Source organism: Oryzias latipes, chromosome 10 (genome assembly GCF_053564925.1).
Source record: "Oryzias latipes strain Hd-rR chromosome 10, Olatipes_Hd-rR_3.1".
Lineage (NCBI taxonomy): Eukaryota > Metazoa > Chordata > Actinopteri > Beloniformes > Adrianichthyidae > Oryzias > Oryzias latipes.
In genome coordinates, this window is record NC_136246.1 from 13,556,241 (window position 1) to 13,584,145 (window position 27,905).

General features: G+C 39.3%; 1 protein-coding gene across 3 annotated transcripts in view; it reads left to right on the forward strand.

The window, feature by feature from the left end:
- The window catches only part of drp2 (dystrophin related protein 2), a 259,938-nt gene that overhangs the window by 131,535 nt on the left and 100,498 nt on the right, over positions 1–27,905 (forward strand). For 2 of the 3 annotated variants that reach the window (XM_023959017.2, XM_023959019.2), the window contains exon 3: positions 27,658–27,832. In XM_023959017.2, the coding sequence (XP_023814785.1) occupies positions 27,786–27,832 (47 nt within the window). In that variant the 5' untranslated portion in view covers positions 27,658–27,785. Of the gene's footprint in view, positions 1–22,786; positions 22,928–27,657; positions 27,833–27,905 lie in introns of those variants that run through there. The other variant, XM_023959018.2, reaches the window with a different exon arrangement.

The following is a 27,905-nucleotide window of genomic DNA, read 5'->3' on the forward strand; positions in this document are numbered from 1 at the left end:
CAACACGAAAGACTTCATCAGGCACGTAAGACTCCTAAACCCGTGCAACCTGCTGCTGACGCTCTTTTTCTCCCTGCCTGTGCTCCAGAACGATCACACAGCTCTCATGAGGAGCCCATGCAGATTGGCCTCTCGAAAATCTCCGCTGAAGAACCCAAAAGACGCAGGGAGGATGGTGCGTGTTTTTACTGCGGAAACCAAGGACACCAGGTATATCAATGCAAAATGCGTTTAAACTCCAGAACCTTTCCGCTAGAAAACAGGCCGCGTACGGGTGCTTCTATTATCTCTGCTAAAGACTTTCTTTTTCTCCCTGTCAAGTTATGTAATCGTTCCAATGTTGCCAACCTTCAGGCCCTTATTGATTCTGGCGCTGAACACAGCCTCCTGGATCACAGTATTGTTTCCCGTCTCTCGCTCCCTGTAGAGAAGCTTGACTCTCCAGTTAGAGCTGCCGGTTTGGGAGGACAACATCTCTCCCTCATTACCCATCGCACTAAACCCGTACTGCTTATCACCTCAGGTAATCATAGAGAAGACATCCAATTCTTCATTACTCACACCCCCCACACTCCCGTGGTTTTAGGGTTCTCATGGCTTAAGAAACACAACCCACAGTTCGATTGGGCTAATCCCCGTATCATAAACTGGAGTGAGCTATGTCTGGCTAACTGTCTCCGCTCTGCTGTTTCCTCCATTGCAAATCATGCTAGCAGTCAGTCGGAAGACATTGACCTCAGTAATGTTCCTGAGTGTTATCACGATCTCTGTTCAGTTTTTAGTAAGTCCAAGGCCGGCTCCCTACCCCGTCATAGACCCTACGACTGCGCCATCCAGCTATTAGACGGTGCCACCTTACCCAAGGGGAGGTTATTTAATCTGTCTGGTCCCGAGAAAGTTGCCATGGAAAAATATATCCAGGAGGCACTTTCTTCGGGACACATTCGTCCCTCTTCATCTCCCGCAGGGTCTGGGTTTTTTTTCGTTGAGAAAAGATAAATCCCTGAGACCTTGCATTGATTATCGCGAGCTTAACCAGATCACTATAAAAGATAAATACTCCTTGCCTCTCATTAGCTCGATTTTCGACTCCATCCAAGAAGCCCGTATGTTTTCGAAACTCGATCTCCGCAACGCTTACCACCTTGTACGTATCAAAGAGGGTGACGAATGGAAAACTGCTTTCACCACCCCATTAGGTCACTATGAGTATCTGGTCATGCCGTTTGGGTTAACCAACGCCCCTGCCGTCTTCCAACGTCTCGTCAATGACGTCCTCAGGGATTTCCTGAACCAGTTCGTTTTTGTTTACCTTGACGATATTCTAATCTAATCCAGGGACATCGCCCAACACAAGAAACATGTCAGATCTGTGTTACAGAGGTTGTCCGAAAACCAACTGTTCGTCAAGGCCGAAAAATGCGCATTTCACACCACCTCTGTTCCATTCTTAGGTTACATTTTTGAGGCTGGCAGCATCCGGCCAGACCCTGGTAAAATTGAAGCCGTGTCCCAATGGGAACCACCGACCACGCCAAAAAATTACAGCAATTTCTGGGCTTCGCCAATTTTTATAGGCGCTTCATTAGAAATTATAGCTTCATTGCTGCTCCGCTCACTCAACTCACATCCACTGCTAAACCCTTCATCTGGAACACCACCGCTCAAGCCGCCTTCGACCAACTTAAGAAACTGTTTGTTTCCGCCCCCATCTTAATTCAGCCCGACTCCAACAGGCAGTTTATTGTGGAGGTCGACGCCTCGGACTCTGGGGTTGGGGGGGTTCTATCTCAAAGGGAGGAGGGCACGAACAAGCTTAAACCCTGTGCCTTCTTTTCTAAGAAGCTTTCCCCGGCGGAGAGGAACTATGATGTAGGCAACCGGGAGCTACTCGCCATCAAGTTAGCTCTCGAAGAATGGCGTCACTGGCTGGAAGGAGCGGCTCACCCCTTCATTGTTTGGACTGACCACAAAAACCTCGCTTATCTCCGTTCTGCCAAGAGACTTAATTCTCGTCAGGCCCGTTGGTGTTTATTCTTCGACCGCTTTAATTTCACCATTTACCGACCAGGATCTCGCAACATCAAACCGGATGCCCTGTCACGCAAATATTGCTCATCTGAGACCACCTCCATCACCAACATCCTGCCTTCCACCTGTGTGGTGGGGAACCTGACTTGGGACATCGAGGCCAGAGTGATCCAAGCCCAAGGTGAGGAACCTAACCATCCTGTTCCCCCTAACGGCACCCTTTATGTTCCCAGTTCCCTGAGGTCAGACGTCATAACCTGGGCCCATTCTTCCCGCATCGCCTGCCATGGGGGAGTCCATCGTACCCTCAACCTCATCCGCAGACGTTTCTATTGGCCCACCATGAACAGAGACGTCAGGGAGTATGTGGCCGCATGTCCCGTCTGCGCTCGCTCAAAGTCTGCTCACTCGCCACCGTCGGGGTTACTCCAGCCTTTACCCACGCCCAGTCGACCGTGGTCCCATATCGCCGTGGATTTTGTCACCGGTCTCCCTGATTCTCAAGGTCACACAGTTATATTCACGGTTATCAACCGTTTTTCTAAGTTCTGTCACTTCATTCCACTCCATCAGCTCCCCACGGCCTCTGAAACCGCAGACATTCTGGTCCAGCACATCTTCAGACATCACGGCATCCCATCGGACATTGTATCTGATCGCGGACCACAGTTCATCTCCCAGGTGTGGAAGGCCTTCTGCTCTGCTCTGGGAGCCACAGTCAGTCTCACGTCAGGTTACCATCCTCAGTCCAACGGCCAGGCTGAACGTGCTAATCAAGAGCTGGAAGCCTCTCTCCGTTGCCTAGCAGCTGATAATCCTTCTGACTGTTCAAAATACCTGGTTTGGGTCGAATATGCACACAACTCACATCCTTCTTCCGCCACAGGAATTTCCCCGTTTGAGGCATCCCTCGGGTTCTCTCCACCGCTGTTCCCGTCCCACGAACTCGACCTGGCTGTGCCCTCGGTGCAAGACCACCTCCAGCGATGTCAACGCGTTTGGCAACAGACCAAAGCAGCACTCACCCGCACAAAGGAGAGCAACTGCCGGACGGCGAACCGTCACAGGGTGGTGGGACCCGACTATCGACCCGGACAGAAGGTATGGCTGTCAGCTAGGAACATCCCTATTCAGGCCACATCTCGCAAGCTCGCCCCCAGGTACATCGGTCCGTACACCATTGACAAGATCATTAACCCCTCCTGTGTCCGCCTCAAACTCCTGGCCGCCCTCAAGATTCATCCTTCCTTCCATATCTCTCAAATAAAGCCTGTGTTGGACAGCACCTTGTGCCCGCCTTCCGCTTCCCCACCTCCCGCCCGTATCATTGACGGCGCTCCAGCTTACACGGTCAGTCGCATCCTTGATGTTCGGCCGCGGGGTCGCGGCCATCAGTTCCTTGTCGACTGGGAGGGGTACGGCCCTGAGGAGCGCTCCTGGGTCTCCCGCTCCCTCATTTTGGACCACACCCTCATCACGGATTTCTACCGTGCCCACCCGGATCGCCGCCCTGGACCGCCTGGAGGCGGTCGTTGAGGGGGGGGTACTGTTATGGTGCCTGTCAGTCTCCTCCCCCTCCCCCTCCTGCTCTGCACCTGACTCCACCAGCTGGGACCTATTCACCTAATCACCTGCTTCAGCTCTTAAGGAGACTCAGCCTCAGTATTCGACGCCAGTTCGTTGCCCCTTATGGTGACTAAACCTGGTCTCAGTCTAAGTTCACGTGTTCAAGTCTTGCCTCTTTTCTAACTGATCTTTCCCTGCCTCAGGATTCCAGCCTTCAATTGTCTCCTGTGTGGAAGTCAGTCCGAGCCCTCCAGAAGCCCTGTGAAAACTTCAAGCTCAGTAAAGCCGCTCTACTACCTCCAGCCACACCACAAGCCACTGTCCTCGCCAGCTTCTTACCAAGCCATCACCATCTCTCCTGGAAAGAAAATAAAATCTCTTCCTTAACTCTCACCTACCATTGTCCTCATTCTGGGTTACAGCATCTGGGTCTGTCCATCCTACAAGTCATGACAACCGGTAATTCCACTAGTCTCAGTTTGGGAAATCCTAACAGATCAGTGGCTGTCCCTTAAGCTGCGTTGACACCGAACGTAATTCCGGCGTCAGAGGCACCCATTTTCAATGTTAAGTCAATGTGCAGACATGCTCAAAGGTCCTGTAGTGCGTTGGTGTGGTGTGCCATTTTGGCAGCTACGCGTTGTGAGTGTTGCGCAGCATCTAGAGTTCCAATATTTGAGTTTTGGCAATGCCGACAAATCACATCAAATAATCGGGGACTCGGGTTTGGCGTGTGATGTGTTGATGGCGCGATCAGCGGGTGGAGTCCATTATCAACATGAAGGAGAATCTGATAAGATATAGAGTCACTGTTTCCATAAAGCAATGAGGCTAAAAACCTTTGAGCTCCTCCCACACACATCTGAAGCATCAAGTTTATAAAAACATTTGTCAAGCAGTGAATATGCTGCACATCGAAAGAGAGGCGTCCGACGCGAATTTGATGCTTAAATTAAATCTGAATGCGTTGGGTGGGAACGCAGCATTACAGAGGCTACATGATAAATTTCCAGCAGTTTAAAACAAGCAAAAACGAAGAATTTATTTTATTGCTAATCTCCCAGAAAAAACACTGTCTAGCCTCTTTTCATGCACATTTAAAACTGTGTCTAATAAATCAGTTTTAAATGACAATCAGATTACTTTTGTGATAAGAGAGGACTTTCTTTTGCATGACAGGCTTGACTGCAACTCAAAAGTGAAAAGAAGATTTAAAAGATTATAAATGATTTATTAGTTACTGAACCTGTGTTCACACATGTCTCTCTTGGTTTTCTGTGTCCTGTACCTGTCTCCCACAGGCCAGAACACATATTCTCATACCCCCCAAGTCTTTCTTCTATTCTCTCTTACTGATGGCTGCATAAAAGCTTGATGTACCACAGAGGACAAAATCCACATCTGCATAAAGGCCTCTGCTTCGATTCTTCAGAGAGACTTGCTTTGATAGGGCTTTGCTATTTTTGTGCTCCACAAATACCTTCCATGTCCCGTTTTCTTGCTTTTGAAAATCCTCTCCATTTAATCCAGTTACTCTCACTGCAGGAGGAAAATAGCACAGCTCTTTCTCTTCGCCACTCAATATTTATTTCATCAAATGATTTATAGTCCTCAACCTGAAAACAGGTGTTAATGACATGCATGTGGTAATATTTTCATTCTCTATCACAGCTTTAATGATGGTGTTGTTTGCTCAGCGAGGTACCTCAGGGTGGTCTTTCAGCACGTTTTATGAGCCTGTTTAGACACTTGATTAAAGACTTGCTTTGTTATGGGACTACTGAACTGTGAAAACTACACAGTGAGCTTTAACTCTTCCTTTTGTCAAACCTGGATTTAGTCTGTGTGTCATGTTTCAACTGTAGATAAGACTTGAAGCTAATAAATGATAAAAGACTGCAATCTTTTATGTGGTTGTTTTTTTTTTTCATTATTGATTAACTCCATTAGATGACAAAGGAAAACAGGGACGGAACACTTCAGAAATGCGATTTATTTCCTTCAATCTACAAAACCATCAACCTCTTACCTATTATGTCATTGTTGCTTTAATTGTTTACACTAAAACCACAACATAACTTTTATCAGTGTGTTTTTATGGAAACCTCTGGTTCAGGGGTGCTCCAGAAAATATGGCCACTCTATATGCAGCACTACAAATATCTCAAGAAATATTTGTAGTGCTGCATATTACATAAACCTCTGGGGAGGATAAATAAGAAACTACCTGTGTGGATGCCAGGTCCCCCGTGAGATCTCTGCATAGGTTTAAGTAGGGATCAGAGCATAATTATTTCATGAGATCTTGTCAGTGTCAGCTTCAATGGATTGTGTGTGTGTTTTGATGTCAGGGTGAGTTGGCACTAAGAGGGCAAGGTATGCTGCTCAGAGGTTAGCAGCAAATGTATACAGACATCTTGACGGCTGATTTGGTCTTCACTGCCAGCCTGGAGATGAGCTGTGTCACCTTTGAGTTAAAGACTGGTGGGAGTTTTAGATGTGAGCTGGCACCCCGCTGCGGCTTGGACCATCTGTGCAGAACTGAGCATACTTGACCTGAACCCATGAAAGCACACGTATGTCTGGCAGATGTTGTTGAACCCTGTTTAGCTTTTATGATGAGGATGATCAAAGACTGAAATGACGAGCCACCGGAACAAGCAGCATTATGTGTTGCCACAAACCTCTGTTGAACACCATTTTTTTTTTTTACTGTTCAAGTTTTCTCTTTTAAAGTGCCATCTATCAAGTTACAGCCCATCAAAGTCTCTTCTGCAGCTTTGACACAACTTTTGGGAACATTTGGAGAAGACGAGGGCTTCGAAAATGTATAAAACTTCAGCAGCAAGAGATTCATCTGCATTTATCACTCATGGTTTCTCGAATCAAGCTGACGTGAAATAGGACAGGAAGGTCAAACGCAGCCAGGCTGCCCTATCTGTGATGGCTCTCATTATTTATGAACAAACCTCACTGACTGCGCCTGATTCCATCTGATCTCTGAAGGTCAGCAGGGATGAGTCTTGTCGCTGCTCGGATGAAAGACCAGTTTGGATTACCATGTTGGCACACTGTAAGTTTGATCTTGTTTTTATTTTCTAAAAGACAGCGATTGATTGTTTAATGATTAGTGTGTCCTGGTGACTTGTTGCTATTGAGTTAATGGTCTTCCTGCAGCACCTCGGTGTGTGAAATTTGTGTTTTTGGCATTCGACCTATTCCCTAAGGGAGCTTCAGACTCAGCCATTTTTCTGAACCATTTGGTGGTTTATCCCTTAAATCGAACCAGTAATGCTGAATGCCAAGCATGGAGCCATTTGTAGAGACATTTATATGACCCAGTCGTAAATTTGAACTCCTGAGTCCCCAGTGTCAGGGCATTCTACCACTAGGTCACAGAGCTCAAAAGGGACTGTTAATGGTCAGAGATGCAGGCGGTAGTAAGGGGGCTGTTGATGCCAGGTTCACCAGAATGCAGCAGTCAGTGCCTGAAGATACCAACACAAGAGAGATGTGGAGGAGAGGAGCGTAGGGGGACAATGTCTTCAATAACCATGACCAGTTCCATGCCATGCCTTTACCCATCCAGAAGCTGCAAAATTGCAATGCAAAAGAACATTTGCTTTAATAATCTATATAATTAATAAGAAAGGAACTCTCTTGTCCTATTTTGTAGTACCTCTGCCTCTTTTTCCAACAATGACAGCTGAAACTTCTACACAAAGTTGTCTTTTAGTGAAAAATGGACACACAGCAGTTGCTGCAAGCATGTTTTACACTATGTGGCTCCAAAACTAATTTTTCCCTTCTTTATTTATAGTTGCTCTAATTGACAACTGCACTTTGTAGCATTTTAGTGAACCTTGTTATTTTCCTTAAAAGTTGACATGAAAATTGCATACTGTCAAGGAGGAGCCATTTAAACTGACATGTGACCATTTCATCTTCAGCTTAAGAACTGTCATGCTGCTTTAAAAACTGTCAGACTTGTTTGTGATTCTAGCTTTTAGGTTGATTTGCACAAAATGTTTTTTGTCTTGTCCACACTGTCTAAATGTTCGTGAATATCTGTATTTCTTCGTTATTAATGGGCACGAAGTCCCTCCTCGAGCTCCTCTTCTTAATGGGTTTCCTCTTTTATGCATCACTTTCACTTTCATTCACCTCTGTGGGAGGTGGGTGTCAGAAAGCCTGAACTGTCTAAAAAAATTATACATTGAATATCAGTTAATTGTTTTTGTTCCCGTCCAAGTTTCCTTTGGGAAGATTGAAATGCCCTAATGCTAGATATCAGAGCTATTTTTGATTATTAAGTGTATGACAAGGAATGTGTGGGACTTTGTTGGTGCTTATTCTTCTTATGTTATCCTTGTAAAAGAGCTGGAACAGCTAACACTGTATTTTGCATTTTACTTTGTAAAACATGCCAGGATCCTCAGATTAGCAATGACAAAACCTGTTTGTAAGACTATTTGCTGTCACAATGCCTCTTTTCTTCATAGAACAATGTACTTCATTTGCTAATTTTTCTATAAAAAAAAAAAATTGCATAATTTTTTTTAGAAAATTTCGAGGAAAATCGTTTCTAAGATTTTATGAATGAATGTTGCACTATTTTAGTGAAATTTTAATAAATAATGATCAATTCTCTTTTTTTTAAGCAACCCTAGCTTTCACACGGCAATTTTAGGTGCAGTCACATCATGGGCTGTTAAAATAGCAATGATATAGGTAAAACTGGCTTCTTAACAGCCTTAAAATAACTTATGCTGTCCTCATTTTATAATGCAGATTTTACCAACACTGGGATTTTCTTTAAACTTGAATTGAGCAGAAATGAAATATAGTTTGATTTTGTACTCATCTTAGTTTCTCTCATTATGCTTTAGTCTTTTCTCAGATTAAAATAATGCTCGTCTAGTTGTGTTGTAAATCTTGGAACCCTACAATGATCAAACTATGCATCCCAGCCTGCAGGCTTGCCAGATTTATGGTGGTCACCCTCAGAACACATTTTATCCCCCGCAATTTCACTGGAGCTCTAAAGAAAGACGGTTAAGCCCGGGCAACACAAATCATTGCACAAAAAAAGCAGCAGCTCAATTTAAAATCTGGACAAAGGCAACAAAATGTTGAGTTTTAAAAGGAATCAAAAGGGAGGAAAACAAAAGTCAAAATCGTTGTGTCTTTTTAAATCTGTATAATACCCCCTTTGACTTCTTATCAAAGGACAAAAAGAATCTTGGTAAATGTGTGAACCACCAAGGTCCCCTGCAGCATTATTCTTTAATTCAGGCACGTCGTTAAGAAAAAGTTGCGTTACATTTCTTCTGCTCTTGCTAGCCCCTAAAAGACTGATGGTTCCATTGTTATGTGGTTTGTTCAGCCGTGGCATTTCTTAGACACATGAGTTATGTCATTTTGTGGTCTACTTGTGGCTCAGCACCACACAATTGTTTATTTGTGCTCAAAAACTTTTTCATCTGAAAAAGATGCTTGTATTTGGAAGGAATCATTTTTCTTTCAAGTCATTGAGGTTAAGCATTTCCACATTTGAAACTGTTCTGTCTGTAGAAAAATCTAAACAGAGACAAAAATCCCAATTTTATTAAGATTGAAAGGTATTTTTTTCTTTAAAAATGCTCCTTTATAAGCCATTGTTGGGCACATGATGAGTACAGTCTTTATAGAGATTCCCAATGTTTCTTGGATTGATACAAAAAATTGTCATTACTTTGGCTGGATCTTGATCCCAAAATACTGAATTAATTGAATAATAATAAAATCAACTACCGGTACATTAAAAAAATATCTGTTCTGTTTGATTTCCTATTTGAGTGGATTCAGTAAAATATTTATTTTTCTAGGTTTTAAAACAACTTTTGACTAGAAAATATTATTTTGTTCAAACTTAATCCCAGAAAAGTAAAACTGTTTTAACTTCTTGACACCAGAATTCTTTTCCAGTAGTGAAAACATGTATTTTTTGCTTTCAAGTAGAAGCTAAATGAAGGTAATTTTGGAACCAAAGGGGTTGGATGCATATTCACAGCATCAAGGGGTTATTAAAATTTTTATTTTTTTTCATTTAAACTATCAAAAAAATAAATTGCATGAAAACATTCAAGAAATTGTCGAAGAAAATCGTTTCTAAGATTTCATGAACCAATGTTGAAATATCTTAGTGAAATTTTAATAAATAATGATCAATTCTCTTTTTTAAAGCAACCCTAGCATTCACATGGCTCATTAACTTTTGTTTTTATCGACTCATCAGAGCAGATTAAAGAGATCTGCATGCACAAATAACAAAAAAGCGTTATATCTTGTAACCTTAACAAGTCTCTGGCTCTAATAATGACAACTTTTTTTTCCTGTGAAGATCATAAAACAGCTCCTTCACCTGCTGCCTCCATTAATGAAAACCACACCATCAATGGAGCTTGAAATCTGGCAGCATTGCTGGTGACAGTTCTTATTACCATCTGTAGTACTGGAATTCTGATGAAGAAAAATAAAAAAAATGTGGTTCAATAGTTATAATCTAATCTCTCCCTGAAAGTCCCTAAATTTTTTTTTTTATATATATATATATATATAGTCATGAACTGGTGGTGGAGGACCCAAAATACAGGAGACCAGGATTGGTGACGGGAAATAAAAAATTTAATTAACAAACTGAAACATGACAAAACTATGGGGAGAAACAGAACTGTGACACAAAAAGCAGATGACCTGACAAGGAAGAAACAGAAACCAAGACACTTAAATAGGCTGAGGGTAATTAACTGAACTGAAGACAGCTGTGGATCATGAACCTGAAACTGGAGTGACTGACAAATAGAAAACCAAAAACATGACAAAGAACAAAACCAGAGCACTGAATCCTTATAAAATGATTTTTAATTAATTATACAAGACAACATAATGAAACAAACAAAAAATGCAGGGGTCTGGGCTAAAATGAATGAAAATACAAAAAAGAATAGATAGTTTGTGATAGATTGTAAGAATTAGCCATCTTCACGTATGTACAATCTCCTTACACATACACAAATTACCCATTTTAATTTGACAAATTTCTTCCTTGAACTTAATGATATCCCCTGATGTCCAGAGTCCTTGAACTGGGTCAATCAGACCACAGAGGGTGGGAATGTGAGGTGTGGGTAGTGGTTGTGATGTCAGCAGGGATTGTAGTCTTAGCAGTTTGCTGAAGGGTCATTCATAAGTACACAACAGGAACTGTTTTGAAATGGTGTGACAGTGGTTTCTTAAATTGATCAAGATGCTGCAGAAGTGAGTTTTTGGCTACAAAAGACAGCGCAGTCAGACAGAATTGTTGGTTTAGCATCACTCTTATATTTTATGGAGGACAACTCGGTGAAAAAAACTCATTAAGTAGCTGGATTTATCACATAATTGCTTCTTATATCAGAGAGGCTTTTACCTGGCTTGACATACAGCCGGTGAGTTTACTTTTGTCTCTGACTTTAAGTCTGTTTGATCTTATCCATGAGCTTTCAGAATTTTACAGACCTGTATGTCCACTTAGCTCTTCAGTTGTGTATTTACTAGCTGTCCTAAAGTACACAGTGTAAGACATGAGGGGATTGAGTGCTTAAAGTGGAAGAACCCAAACTATGGAACCCTGCCTCTGTCACATTACTGTACTCTGTTAACTTCTGTAAGGCTTTTAAAACACACCCAGAAGCCAGTCTGTCTGTATTTTTGCATCTGCCCAATTTTCAGTAAACTGCATGTCATGGATGAACACAAACACCATGCCAAAAGGCAAGTAGCAATAATGTTAATACTGCACTTCTCTAAATTTAGAAATAGGACAGTAGCAAACATACTTATTTATATTTATCCTTTTTGAATGCTTATTTGGCCTTTTTTCAAATCTAGATGTACGGTTTCACAACACTATTTCATTTGAACAGAAATTCTTTACAGAATTCCCTTTGAATGCTTGGGAGCCAGTTTAGCTCATGCTGGTTTGCGTGAAACCAGGGTTTGAATCCGGGCTGCTCCCTATTCCCTTCTCTGCTTCTGTGCCGGTCCCAAGCCCGGATAAATTGAGAGGGTTGCATCAGGAAGGGCATCCAGTGTAAAACATTGCCAAGTTAACCTTGCAACTCTTCCTCAAAAGAGAGGTTGTTTCACTGTGGCGACCCCTGATGGGAAAAGCCAAAAAAGAAAGACGAAGATTCCCTTTGAATGCTTACTGTCCTGTAGATCCAGTACATTATTGAATTCTGCCTCTAAAGAGGCAAAAAACGGGAAATCTCATACCCTGAGAAAACTCATACCCTGAGAAATGGACCAGTCATGAGGGAGCCTGTGTCATTGGGGTTGGGTTATTACCTGAAACCACAGGGCAACCAAAGCCTAAGCGCAACTATCAATGTTTTACTTTCCATTCAACAGGAGGTGCTGTGGGATATTTGCGTTGGTTTATTGTCCACCAATAACTTAAAAGAAGAACAGGCTGGAGCACAGAAATAAAAAACCTAAATCAGTAACTATGTTTATTAAGATGTTGTCTCCTTAGTTTTGGCAGTCCGAAAAGACCATACACATTTTTACTGAGTTTATTTTCACAACTGCTTAAGTTTTATGAATAACATTAGTGAATAGTTTAATATAACATAGCAAGAATCACTGTTAAACTGTTGCCCTGTTTTACTAAATGTTTCTGGAACACAGTAAAATTCATGCCTGAGTAAAAAAAAGCTGTGATGTTGATGAAAAAACATAATTGGACAGCAACCTAAAACTACAATGCACTAATACTTGCATCAATAAACTGTGCATTTTTTTATACTGTACGAAAAATTGAACCATATCAGATTTTAAGGTTATTGATAAAAAAACTGTGGGAACCTTTAGCAAAAGTATACAATTGAAGTTTTTTAATTAATTATACTTGAGTATAAGTATAGCAGGTATAGTCATTATGTATTGCTAAAGTATTTAAATCCATCAAAACACTGCTAAAATTTAAAAGCTATTGGACAGTTTTAGAGTAAAATGAGCAGCTTTTCATTTTCAAACTTTAAGCTGTTTTACTTACAAATATCTCTTGCTCTGGTGAAGGGTAACATGTCTGTTAACCTATCAGCAGTCATCAGAGATGGGTTGAAGAGCACTGGACTACACAGCAGTTTTTTAACAGAATATACATTTATACCAGAAACTATCAAAAGTAAGAAAACCTGATTGTTTGTTGTCATCTTTGTCAGCTGCTATGTTATCTTAAATCTGGCCCAGCTGTGGTATTTTGGCATTTAGACCTGTAGGCCAATGTGGAAAGCCTGAAATTCCAATGCAATCATGAAATCTCTCTTTGTTTGCTTCTATGTTAGTTTTGGAGTTTGAGGAAGGAACTTTGGAAGTTGTTTCGAGATTGTATGTTATGTTATTCAGTAATATATTGTTTTGATGGTGATGGGTATCACAGCCCCTGTGATGGATGAAGAACCTCTCCAGGGTCTGCCCTGCCTTGCATTTCTGCTTTGTGTTGATGGATTACTGCATTTCCAGTCAGTTGAGTTCATTTGCTTATCAAGCAATTCTCCTCACTTTTAATCTGCCTGTATGGGCTGAAGGTGCAGCTGGATTCTTTCTCCGAAAAATATCACTTTGTTTACTATTCAGTCCTATTTAACATAAAAACATATTGGTTATAATGTGTTTCATATCATTCACAGCATGCTTTTATCCAGTAGTACAAACCTACAGGGGGAATGTATTTTTCATTAGAACTAATTGGACAAATGGGAGTGAGATAAACTCTATGTTGTCCAAAACAGGCAAAAAAAAAGTTGATTTACAAAGTAATTGTATGTCTCTTCACTGTGGCTGTTCAAATGTTCTATTACAGATTAGACTTTTTTCAGGGTCCACCGCCCTGACATCTGACACCTGTTAGGGCATTTATTTTCTCTAGGCTGCAGCTAAAATGGCTGTTTATCATTTAACTGCTTCCACTGCTTTATCATTGCCCGTTATCCGAGAGCGCGATGGAACATGCAGTTATTTTCCAGACTTGCTCCACACCCATGGGAAGGGGTTTGAGTTCACTTTCTGTGAAGATGTATATTCAGGAGCTCAGTTCTTCACATCCTGCTCTGAGCCTTCTGCTTTAAACCGAAAAAGACTTTTCTTTTGGGAATGTGTTCAGAAGGCCTTCCGAGGTTCTCTTTTCCCAACCCGATTCGCAATCCTGTCCCAGGTGTGAAGGTACACAGCAAAGGCAGAGTGGATCTAAACCAGAATATTTTCTCCTTTCAGTAGAATTTCTGAATTAATCAGAAGTCCATGAGCAGACCATAAATCCCCTGCAAAGGGGATTGAGAAACGGAAAGTTAATGCAGGTCTGAGTTTTAAAGCATCAATCTCACCTGAATATTTTAAACTTCCTTCCAGTATTGTTTCTAAATCCATTTTAGAAAAAGTTATTTTTGTTTACCACTCTCTTGCTGTCCCATTTACCCTGTAATTACCCCACAGCAGCATGTTGATTTTACTCAAAGTTTGCAATTGATGCCTAATCCTGCAGGACGATTGCATTAATTTCAACATTTTAAACCTTTTACGCCTGTTACTTTTTCTATTTACTTGAGTTTGATCACAGAGCATATAGAATATATGTCAGAATTTTTAAAAAATCCTTATGAATAAATTAATATAAAAGGAAAATTTAAAACTACTTTACTCAAAAGCTGCCATCACTGTGGATTTTTGCCCGGCCCAGTTACATAATGAGGCAAGAGAGCGTATGTCCCAGTGATTTGTGACAAAACATTAATATTGTATTTTTTATATCTGTTGTAGTGCTTGTCAGATTTGAATGTCTGCTGTTTGATTTGCATCCCCTTCCTCATTTGGGAGTGCACTACTGTTCTGCGCCACTCTTTCGCTGTCAAGCTAACTTATGCTGTGAGTTCACATCCTGCTCTTGACTACAGAAATGATTATTTATTGTCATCTTTTTATTGGACAATAAATACAACGCTGTCAACCACATTCCTGGGGATGAGAATGTCCGCAGCCCCGTCAGTAAATGGGAAGTGACGAGGCGGACGGAGCGGTGAGAGTGTGGAAAGTGCAAAGTGTCACACCAGAGTCTGTCAAAAAGCTTTTCTGGTTCTTTTAATGAGATTCCTGCTTTAAAATGAATCTTAGTGGAGTGTCAAGGCCATTAAAGCCCTCTCTCTGTTGATTCGTCCTGTTGGCTGTCTTTATTACACCGGACGTTCATCATTAGTGCAAATTAGCAGAGTTACTGTGATTTTTCAGTAAGCATGGCTTCTTTTTCTTTAGTGTTCAAGGGTATTTCTCTTAGAATATAGTCCAAAAATCATAGGGTAAATTTAGTCTTACGGTGTATCCTGAACCCATTTGGTTCGCTTAAATTTCGCTTTGTTTCCCCCGATAATCTGGGACAAATTTTCAGTCTGAATTTATCCAAGCAGACCCTGGTCCGGATCAAAGAACCGCTCTCTGACCCATCTTTGAAAGTGGTCTTTATTTGTTTCCAATCCCAAGGTTCAGGACTCAATCCGGACCAAATTAAGCAAACTGGGTCCGGACCAACAGATTTTTCCAGTCTGAATACTCCCTCACTCATGAGCTTACCTTCATTAGATGCTCTAACCAAAGCTGTGATCTGACTGTCCTGATTTCACTTTTACGTAATTAAGAATGGCTTAAAACACTGCAGTCTAATGATGAGGCGCCATTTTTGCTGAACTGAAGTCATTGGGAGATTAAAAATGTAATTCAAAGGGTTTGTTAAATATTGGTGTAGTTTGACAAGCGTGATGCATCCAATGCAAATCGGCAGATTCTTGTTACAGTTTTTGTTTTGCAAATACACATGTGACTTTTTTGCAGCAATCAAGCTACTATGTTGGACCTGTCAATTCTGTGTTATGGATTATAAATGTCCTATGATTGCATTTTGATGAACAATATGCTTAAGCTGTTAAACAGGTCTTTTTGCATCTCTGTTTTCAAGCTAAATTGTGGACTTTAAAAAAAAAAAAAGCTTGAAAAGGCTGCTCTTTGTTGAAGTTCTTGCATTGATCATTGTGATGTGCTCTTTACATATGTCAAAAAACTGAAGCCAGCATAGAAGTAATAACATCTAGCATTTCCAGAAAAAAACACTGGAGGTGGTTTCACAAAGGAGCAATGTAAAATTTAACTGCGAAAGTCAAAAAGTCCAGCTTTGCACCCAAATAAACCTGCCTTCTTTCCAAAGCTTTTTCTGTTGTTTTATATTCTGTTCTTGGCAGCTTTGAAGGGAGGTTGTTTTTCAAAATTAAAATCCTTTATTATCTTCTAATTTCTTTTGTTTTCTTCATTTTTAATTTTTTAGAAGTGATCTCTTTTAGATATGCCTGTATCAATCCAGGCTCCATTTTGCTGTTCAGAATCCTGTGGGTGACATCAGAGACTCATGTATGTAGGTCTGTAGATTAAACCAGTAGTCTCCCAGTTCCTCCCTGAAATGTTTGACATTTATTGATTTTAAATGTCTGTTTTGTTTAAAGTAGCAAAATTACTTATTTTAACATGACTGATTGAGCAGGAATTTGTCATTGTTTGATTTCTTTCACTCAGGGTGTAGATAGTGGGATGATAATTTTTTGGTGTTGCAAGGCACACACTTTGGACAACTTCCCCCCCTGACCTATAAATGGTCATTTGCTTTTATGTTTTTTTAGATCAAAGCTAAAATCTTCTTTATTTAGAAGAAAATCGTTTATACTTGCTTTAGTGTTTCTGAGTCACTTCATTATCGGATGTATTGGAAAAGTGGTTGGCTCGGCCTTGGCTGTCATGTGGTGCTTTATGAAAATGTAAATGGTGGCGCATTTGAACCTGACAGAGTAGGGATTTTATTTACAATCTTGCTGTTACTATTCTGTATATAGTCCTTTTATATTTTAGAATAAATTTAACTGAGCATTAAATCTACTGCCTCCCACCTGATCAAATCTGCGTCAAGCAACATAATCTGAGACAAAGCCTTTAAGTCCTCTTCCATTCCTCAGTTTCTTCCTTGTTCAAGTTGATTTCTTCCCTTTCTTTACTTTCCACAAGAATCAAGAATCAGTCAACATTGAGTTTAGACTGCTATAGCAGTACCTATCAAATTTTATTTATTTATCTTGGTTTTCAAGTCAAACATGAAGCAACAATAAAACGTTTTTATTTTCTTTGGTTTATCAGCAAGGGTCCCAGTTTGGCTGTCAGTATAATTTTGTTGAACTCTGCCTGCTGATTTCAGTGCCATGTCTATATGTCAGGCTTCATCCTGTTTCACTATTTTTCCAGATTTACCAGTTACAACCACACAGTTTGATGAAGTGCACAAAAATCCCTCCTGTGCACAGATAATTATACAGATAGATAGATTAGATAGATAGATAGATAAATAGATAGATAGATAGATAGATAGATAGATAGATAGATAGATAGATAGATAGATAGATAGATAGATAGATAGATAGATAGATAGATAGATAGATAGATAGATAGATAGATAGATAGAGAATTTCCGTTGTGTGGTATCCATCACACAAATTACACATTCAAAAGAAGGAAAAAAGGAATAATGAAAATAAAATAAAGCAAAATAAATACAGTACTTAAAAATGCTTCCTATTTTCCTATTATATACTTGGGATAAAAAAAAGTCTGCCGAACCTCCTGTGCAGGGCAGTGAGATAAACCTTTGACCACTGTAAGATGAATCAAAAATATTAGATTGTGTCATAAAATCAAACAAAAACCAAGCAGGCAACTAAAGATGAAATATATGAACACAATAGAAAAGTTGCATAGCTATGTGTGTATAAAAAAATAGAAACACGTTTGCCTAAAATCTTAGCCTTATATTCTCCTGACTGATATCTTTTTTTCTTTTTGGGCAGCAAGTGTGTTACACAACATTATGGTGTCACGAACAAAGTCTCCAGTTCACATCCTAGCTGGGTCCTTGTGTGGAGTTCTCATGTTCTCTCAATGATAGTGGAGGTTTTCCAGGTTCTCTGGTTTACCCCCAAAGTCCAAAAGCATGCTTTAGGTTAATTGGTGGCTCTAATTGGCCTGTGTGTATCTGTGCGTTGGTATGTGTCTTCTACCCTGCAATGCACTGGCAAACCGTGGAGCACCCTGCCCTCACTCTTCAGCAAATGACAAACCTGTCATCTCCTCCTTGAAATAGCTAGCCGCAGACTTGACATGGTGTCGTTGGGATGTACATCACCAAACTCTGAATATTTGACTTTAGGATACTTAAATAGATCAATTTCAAGCTAAGTATCTTCAAGTATCCTCTCCCCAGCTGTACAGTTTTTAATGAAACTGTATGTGAAACTTCATGTTTTGCCAAATGTTAAAGAAATACATCATAACAAATCGTCAGCAACCATTTTGTCACGATGCTGACTGTGGGATTTGCATAATCAAAGCAGCAAAAATAAAATTAATATTTGTTCATGATCTACTATATACCTTTCTGGATGAGGGGGTCCTAGACAGCTGGGGGCACACAGCAAAACTAAAATCTTGCTTGGCAAATAAGTTTTCTTTATCATGCCCTTATTTTTTTAAAGGAATCATTCATTGTCTTGAGACTTTCTTTGCACACGCAATTTCTATTCACAACCTTCAGTTTAAGGATACATTGCAATTCTCAGAATTTTGCTGTTTAAAGTCTATTGACACCGTATTTTTCCCCAGATCAGACTTTTGGATGAACATTTTAGAAGTATGTTGTAGCAATACATTTTTGATACTGGAATCTACAAAAACGAGCTTCCTGTAAGACTTTTGTATTTCATAATCTGTTATGAGAAATTACAGGATCTTTTTTTTTATTTGTTTCTGTTGTTGAAAAAGGTAACTGCTGACACAAAGTGAACACAATTAGGTGTTAAAGTGGCATGTTTGTTCCAAAGGGAGATTCTTTTTTTCATTATAAAGCTGGAGTTTGATGGGTAATGAAACTTCTGGCTGGAGAGAATAAGATTTCAAGCGTGACACTGTGTGATGGGAAAATAGAAAGAGATGGGTAACAAGAGGGCAAGTGAAAGTCGTATTTCCCTCCAAGAGCCAGAGGCATGAAACTTTATGGCCTTTGTGTAAAACTTTGTAAATGTTGAAAGCAGAAATGTGCATATTCCTTTTTCTCTTTTCTAGTTATGAAGCTGTATGTTCATCTTTTTTCTATAACCTCTAAACTCATAGATTGCATTCACCTGCATTGGCAAGACTTTTCCCTCCTTAGTGAATTGTGAACTGATGCTGGGTTTGTATAAAAATAGTAAAGCAAAGTTTGCTCCATTAAAAAAATAACAAGTTTTAAACCGTTTTTTCAAAAAACCTGCAGTGTGCAGGCAAAGGTCTAAAGAGTCCTCGACGTGCACACAGCCTTGTGACACTGTCTTGTTTTATAAATATCATTTTGAAGGAGCTGAAAGACTTTAATGAATAGCTGACACATCTGGCCTCCAGCGTTTCCAAGGTGCTTCAAACACTTTACTATATGTTTGCAATCAAAAAGAAATAAATCTGTCGTGAGATTGAAGATTCAGAGAGAAAAAGTTTGACAGTTTCTTTTGCTCTGCAGGGATGTATGGAATGGCTTACAGTCTTAGAGAGTTTTGAGCATGTTTTCTTGTTTCTTTGCTGTGAATGTGTGTTCCTTTGTATTTTTACAGTTTTCATCGATAACACATCAATAGTGCTTATGTTTTTTGGTAAATATCCAAAGCCAATAGAGCTTCTACAGGAAACATCACGGAATGTGCTTGTGCTTTACCTCCTTATCCAAAAGCAAAAGTAAAAGTAGAAATGGAAGACTGTGTGTGTGTGCATGCACTCATTACTGTGTCCTTTAAATGGAGGCTGGTTAAGGGAAATATGTCAGTAGATTTCACTGGTAGACATCTATACAATGGATGAAAGATCTTAAGAGAATTGAGAATCTTTGATGTCACCAATTTTCATGAATCACAATATTTGGACTTCCTATAACACCTGGCCCTCATCATCTTCTAAATGTGGTCATACTACACACCTATTCAGTCAGTTATAAAGACTTTTCTCATCATTACTTCAATACAAACACTGTAGTTGTTTCAACTTGTTCCAGCATCACGGATCATCTCAAGCCTCGTCGGAAAGATGCTGAGCACCCCATATCTTCTGAATGTCATTCTGGTTAATCCATAAGTCTATACACTTATTGGATACCCGTAAAAAAATTAAGACTGAAGTGGGGCGGGACATTGACTGAAGTTTACTCCACCCAGCTTAACACTGTTTTGAAAATGGGTCACTGACACGACAGAGAAAATTGGGAGTTTTGTTGAATCCACCAATAGGTCCATCCACCTTCCAATCAGAAAAGCACAGCTCCAAAAGAGCACACATTTGACCAAAAAGTGGGGGTTTGGTCACCGCAGAAGCAAGACAGTGGTTTAATCTGAAATGAAACCTCTTCAAAGTTGAGGAGAAGTTCCTGAAATAAAGCACCTATGTACAAATATTCACACTTTTGCACTTTTACTTAATCTTGAATAGACATGCCTCCTTCAATCAAATCCTCTTTATTGACATGGCGTCTTAGCAAAGCCACAAACGAGCAAGGTGTTGTACATTAAAAACACAAAACATTAAAAGCAACAATTAAAAGGTTAAAAAAAATAAAATGTAAAATTGTAAAATATAAGGAACATAGTAAAGTAACACTAAAAAAGGCAAACATGAAAACAAAATAAAACAGACCAGCAGAGCAGACTTTCATGCTGTGTGAAAAACTCTGGCTATGTAGATGACTATTGAGGCTTTTTTTTCCTGCCATTGATACACCATAGTCATGGTGGCTTTGAGGACCAAATTAGCACGGAACCTTTTGAAAAGCCTGACCAGTCTTGCACATTTGTGTTAGTTATCTCCTGCTTTTCTTGCCAATGGCTAAAGTTTCCCATCTCTTCTACATCTTAAGTGATGTAGTTGTGGGTGTAAAGCATTACATTTTGTTGGCTTTCTCCTGCTGACAGAAGGTGTTTGTTGTTACAGCACGTAATTAGTTCTATTTCAGTGTAACTACTCCATCTGTGACAGAAGAACTGTGTAATTTAAGAGAATGAGAACTAAATAATATGACTATAACATGTATGACTTTTTCTGGTTTTTAGACTTGAACGTTGCCAGTTTCGCTAAATCCATAGTATTGTCAGTACTTTTTACCATGTAAAAAATTACCAGAATCAAAAATTTACTATGACAACCAGACCTAGAGAACTTGTTCATGAGTTTATCTCTAGCAGGTTAAATCACAGCGGTGGTTTGTGGACCCAGTAAAGCTGCTGTAAAGCAGTTGCGATTCATCCCAAACACTGCCGTTGGAGTCTTTGCTTCTAGTGCCTCAAAGATTTGACTCTTACAGTCTCTCCATGGCTTAGCACCAACGTAAATCAGACATGTTGGCTCACCCTCGGATACTGAAAAGCTCAGGAACGGTACTTCTACTGGTGTTTAGACACAGGACTGAACATGGAGAACCAGTGCTTTTAGTTCTATGAAGCTAGCATCTGTAATAATCTTTCTGATGCTGTTCGACAAACATCAACTGTGACAAGGTTTGAGTCCAAAAGCTGTTTTGTTTTAAAATCAATGAATGAATCAGTGAAAATGAAAGTCTTAATCATTTTTTTTTTATTTCTTATCGTAGTTTTAAGTTATTTTTCTTTAAATTATGGGTTTTACTTTTTCATGGTAAATTTTGTTTCTGAAAAAAAAAACTTTTAAATGAACTTGTGTATAAATTGAGCTAGTCAAAAAAATCTCTTTTCTCTGAATCCAGGCGTAGGCTTTTCTAACGACTCATGCTGCTCACAATATTATGATAAAAGTGAAGTTCTCTTAGTCAGGAAAGAAATTATAAATTAAATATATATAATGTTAGCTACATCCTTTTTGTTGCAACTCAAAAACGGAAGACGTAATTATAATGGATAGTAAAGACATGGATCGATAGAAAAAGTTGGTAAAATTGCAGTTTTTAAATCTTCCGTTTAAAGGAATGAGACCTTTGGTCAAACCCCCATTGTGTGTCTGGACTGAAAGATGGGAAAGGAGTTGTTCTACCAAAACGAATCAATACTACTTTTTGACCTCTGTAAGTTGTCCAACAAAAGGCTTGCTTTGCTCAGTTTGCCTCTGCCTGTCCTTTAAAGGCACATATTTATTACACAGGTTTATTGCAATTACACACAGTATTATCAAATTCATTAAATGTGTATTTGTGCATGTAACTTTAAACCTAATGATTTTTTTTATCAGCCATCACTTTGCTATGCTGCTGAAGTCTTCATCTGTGGCTACATTCACACCGCACTTAAGCGACGACTTCCAATCCGCATTCAAAACTCTCACGTTCACATGTACCTACGCAGATTAGTAAGATCTTTTTAGGGCTCTAGATACAAAATGCCTCTGATCATAAGTTAAAAATTAAACCAGGTCAAAGTGGATTTGGTAGTGACGTATGAATGGTGTTCCTTTTAATTCGCAAGTGCCAACCATTTGAAAATTGATCATGGAGGACAAATGAATAACTATGCCTGGATGGAATTATGATACCAAGTCTTTCAAATACCTGAATAGAGCTTTGAAAGAAAAAGCCTGGAGCAAGATTCATCAGATTTGCACCGCTTTGACATTTCCCACCAAGCCTATTCCAACTGCATGGCAGACATGTGCTAGTATTGGGTAGCAACAGTCCAATGTGAACACCAGGGGCTAAATGTGCATTCAAAAGTGCACATTTAGCCCCTTTTTTAACAAATGCAACATGCCTAGTGTGAACGTAGCTTGTGGAAAATGCTTTGAACCTTGTGCTCTAATGGATTTTTGGTCCATTCTTTATTAATACAAACCTGAGTTCTTTTTCTGTTTTCCCGACAACTTAGAAGTAACTGGCAAGCACCATTTTTAGAGAGTGAGCTGAAGGTCATCAGTAAGATGGCCTTTTCTTTTCAGCCAAATGGGTGTGGGGTAGTTGTAGGTGCAGGAATGCATGGAGACAGAAAGCTCTTTGAGTGCTCCTAGTGGATACGTCTTCCTCCATGACCGTGTTTGTCTGTTCCCTCCTCATCCTTTCCACCTCCACTCCTCTCTATGTTTCCATGCTTCCAAGCCGTCCAACTTTTCTTGGAATTTTCTAACAACCCAAGCGGCTTATGGAGTAAATAAAAGCAAATCTCGAACAGTGGCAGAGGATCAAGTGAGTGCTCTTCAGGTAAGCCTCTTTAAAGACTTGCACTTATCAGCACACATCCAGTAATGAGAGTAAATCCAAGTTTTTGTCATTTAGAGGTATTTGACTTTGATTAAAATCAAGGTGTACACGAGGAGAAGCAGCACAGTCACCTTGATCCTCTGATGTTTTCTCTGCACAAAGTGCCTATTCTTTTTGTTTATAGAATCCAGCAAATGTGTTATCTTTTATCATCTACAAGCCTTTTGATTAATAATTCAGACTTCTCTCTGGAAAATATCCCGGCTGATCTTGTCTTGTGTGTACAGCAGTAAAAAGAGGAAACCTGGAAAGGCGAACTACATTTCAGGTACAGTAATTGGGAAGCCGTGAAATTAAGACTTCTGCCAGTCGCAGTCATGGTGAAGATGGGGAGTTGTTGCTGTGGCAGCAGGAGAAATATTCTCTGTGTCACTTTGCAGCACATCACTGAAATCTCTGCTGGTTTTTGGCATCTCCTGTAAATCCGTCGTAGTTGCGCTTCACTGCATGATGCCACATCCAATCATGACTTTAAATATTGCATGGTAAATGCTTTGAAGCATAGGATCTCTACTTTTTCTCTTATATTCTAGGCTGATGTATGGCTCTCTGATGCAAATGAACATAAAGGATAATATGAATGCTTGAGTGCAATTGACATTTTTCTTCTTACAGAGTAAAACTTGGTTCTGTTGATGGCAGTAAGTCAGTACTTGTCAGTGATGGGTGGACTCTGAAAAGGTCACAAATTTGGTTCTGAACTTTTACGGCCACAACTTTTATTTAATTATTATAATTTTGTTTAACCAAAAAGAGCTTGAATCTGGAAGACTTTCTATTTGCCAACAACAAGGTTCAGCCAAAGCCTTTGACCTCTAACTTTAGCTGGAATGGTTTGTAGGGAGCCTGGGAAATGTATATGTGGGTTTCACCAGGAACAATGTGAGTATTGGTGTCTTTTAGACAGCAGTAATGAGCATCAATGCAGGGTGTTTGGAGGTTCCCTCCTAAAAAAGGTTTGAAGCTCATATAGTCTTCCAAGAAAAACTCAATGTGGAGCTACTACTTCATGTTGGAAGGAGACAGGTGTACTTTTTACACTTATCAAGAATGCCACCCTGATTCCTGATCATTGCCATGTTACGCGGATGTCTGGACCCCATGGCAGATCTTAGGTACAATGGAGAATTGGGAATGCTTCTGTGTGGTCGAGGGGGGTGTCCTGGCATCATGGCTTCAGAATGCTGCCCTCACAATCTAAATCTAAAAGTGGAAGATGATAGAATAGATTGCTTTTTTTGTTTTTTTTGTAGATTTGAAGGTGTTCCTCCAAATTTAGAGGTGTTGGTTTATATAATCAATATAAAACCAATTGTAGTGACAACAAAACTATTAGCAAAACTGCAGAGAAGGAAGCTGAATGTCTGCTCGCTGACAGAGCTGCCTGCCTCTTTCATTTTCTACTCACTTTACGGACAAACTTTCCTTAGAGTTGTTTCCTCCTTTTTCTATGTGAATGAAAGTCGTCATTGTTGAACCCTATGTCACATCTTGAAAAAGCAAACAATTATACGTCCATTTTACTCTCACCCTTCATTGTGTCTTGTGTGGCCTTATTTCCAAACAGTGTGGCAAAGTGTGTGTGTTTGTGAGGGGGGTCACTGACTCATTACTCTCAGATAGCCTGGAACTCAAACAGGACTTCGAAGTGCTAACATTGCATAACATCTCATAGGACTTCTGATTACCAGTGAGAGGGGAGACAGAGATAGAATGTGTAGTCTGGGAGAGATGCCACTGTACAAGCCACCACTACACGAACAGAAGCTTTTTTAGTTTAAAAAAAAGAAGAAAGAAAGAAAAGTGAAGAAAAAAAGAATTAAGGGGACAGGAGGACAAAGCTAATAAAGATTCATGTGGAAAAGAAAAAAAAATCTAGCTGATGGGAAATTATGTGGTCTGCAGAACACGCAGAAATGGTAGAAGTGGGAAAATAAATGTTGAGCAGAGGGGGTTATATGTAGTAGAAGAGGATAAAGAAATTGAACTAATGCACTAAAAGCCCCATCTTTCCCTCCTTCTCTCTGGGGAGTCATTCTCTCGAAGGTTGACACAGTAAAAAAAGTTGTACCGCATCTTTAGCACTTCTTAAGTCTAAGAACCCAAGCTCAGGAGAGCATCCTGATAGGGAGGCAGTTAGAAAAGCCCAAGAATCTCAGCTAAAAAAAGGACAATGTTAATTTAATGTCACCTTGGACAGTAATGAGTCACAGCTGCAGACATTTTTGTTTTTTTACTATTACTGTGCAGAGTGAAGGTTCAGAATACTGAGTGGAATGATCTGGCACAGCACATGTTCTGGGAAGACCTTAGGGGTTTCAGATTTGGTTCAAAATGTCAAATGTCAAAATTGTCTATTGTCTGCAATCCTATGTAACTATTGGTATCAATTTGATACACCCATTTCTAAGACACCTATCCCATGATCCAAACTTTCTATAAAAAACAATTGTATAAAACTTGGTCCATGTTTTCGGTGCTGTAGTTCATCATCATTCCACTAGAGGCAGTATGGGGCTTTTCCCACTCATTTCAAAATGGCTGCTTCTATGAAATCTCAAAAACACTTGGTGGGAAAACCTTTGCATATTTTTAAATCTTTATGGAGAGCAAAAAACATCTATTGTTATTCATTTGGTTATTTGTTGTATTGAAAGAATGCAATATTTGTTGATAATTAATTCTTTATAATACAGTTAAACTGTTACAAATATGTGAATTAAATTTGAGACAGTGGGTAAATAAGGTCCCCGCCCCAAAATAAACCTCATGTAAATTTGTTTGCATCTTAAGTTATAATTGTTGTGACCAAAATCTTTCCAAATCACCCAACATATCATTAATGATGCGTTTCATATCTTTAAAAATAACTCTTCTAAATGTTTTGTGTATTTTATCAAAGGGTTTTAAAAAATTCCTTAATTCTAAAAAAATAGTGATAATTCTGTCAATGCTTTGATATAGTGGATTTTACAGGATTAAGACAGCATCAGCTTCAGCCAGTGTCTAAAAGATTGACATTAGATGTGATCACATGGGTTATTGGTTTTACTACAGGGACGGATTTTAGGCCAGTTCCTGTTAACATTTGGAATACGATTAAGTCAGTTAACTGTTTTTTCTAAAATAAAACCTGGCAGTTGATGGACTGCGAACAGTTAGACCATTGTTGTGATTCCAGGGTTTGCTAATGCAGTTTTAGAACCACTAGCAAATTAAAAATACAGAAAAAGACAAATCTGAGCATCAAAATATTCGGTAGACTTCACGGCTCTTAGGTCAAAGCGTTTTTTTTGTGTTTTTTCTTAATACACTGGCTGTTTATTTAAGCTACAAAGTGACACCCTTTCAAACTGAAGTAATTGAGATCTATGCTGAAATGCACGATACAATAATTCCAGCGTGATACCTGTTACATCTTGGTTTTAACAGTCTTCTTGAATTTTTCTACGTACACTTTAATGCACACTTTTTTTTTTAAAAGAACACGTTGACTTAAGCTAAAGCTTTTGTTTTAATTTAGGTAAATCTTCATGTTTAATCATATTACTCTTTTCTGTTTTCATATACTCTGCTTCTGCCACTGAAGATGTCATGCATCTGTTCACCAACCGTTCTACAGAATAGAGACAAGTTACCGAACATTTTGATTTATTATGACCTTGAAAAGCCTCTTTTGCTGTGAATAATGCACCATGTGAGTTGATTTGCACTCTGAATTTGGGTTCTTTGATGTTTTCCCTCTTTGTTTTGTCGAGGGATTTGCACCTCTTTAAGTTGACCCTTCCATGCCCTCACACTCTAAAGTTCTGAAAAAGGAGGCTTTTTTGTATGTGTTAGTTTTTGGAGTTTAATGGAATGGAATAATGGTGCAACACAGATGTTTCAGCTTTATTTCCCCAAAAGATATCAATTTTCTTAGTATATTTTGGTGTGTTGTAGGACTCTGAACTTTAAAATTTGTTTACTTGTAAAAGTACTAAACAAGTACTTACTATACAAGCATATGCCATTTACCATTTACATATTTTCATGTAAGACAATTATCTAGTTATTGCTGTGCATAGTTTTTTTTGTGTGAGTGCCTCTTTCTTTGAAGTTCATTTTGAGGGGTTCTGCCTCTTTTTTTTATTATTTGAAGAATCATTACTATGCCATGGAATGATTTTGACCAGAACTCGGTCTCATTTCATATTTTATCATATTTGATATTTTATAAATTAACTTTATTTGTATAGTCATTTATTTTATCGCTGGTTTTCATAAAACACAAAATGCTTTGCATGACCCAAGTACAATAAAATATAAACACACACAAAAAAAATAAAAACATAATAAATAAAAGGGAAACACGGAGAATTGAATGTCCTGAGTTAATTAATTGGTCATCGATTTCTGTGTAAATAAAGTAAGAGTGTTTGAATTAAAAAAACACATAAAAACGAAACACAAAAAACAAACAAACACAAAAAGAACTTAATAAAAAAACTAACCATTTGTGGTTATTAATTAACTATATTAAAAAATGAAGAAATTGATGTAAATAAAACAAACACTTGGATGTGGTTTCTACCATTTATATATTTTAATCTAAATTAAATTTGTTTGCATATATGATCTTACCTTGAGACCACAACACTAACCTGCTGTGTCTTTTTTCTGTGTTTCAGCTGCGGGGCGGCCCTCGTGGCCGGGATGCCGCTGTGTGCCTTGCCAGTCCACTGTGGACGGTGAGGGGCAAGAAGAAGGGACTGAGTGCCGGAGACTAAGAGGAGGCGGCCCTCACCACACACCAGACATGAATCTTTGCTGGAATGAAATCAAACGAAAGTCCCACAACATTCGGTAAGAAGACAATTCTCGCTTTTGGCACTAGAATATCAAACCTATTAATCATTTTAAAAGCGTGAGATCGTTC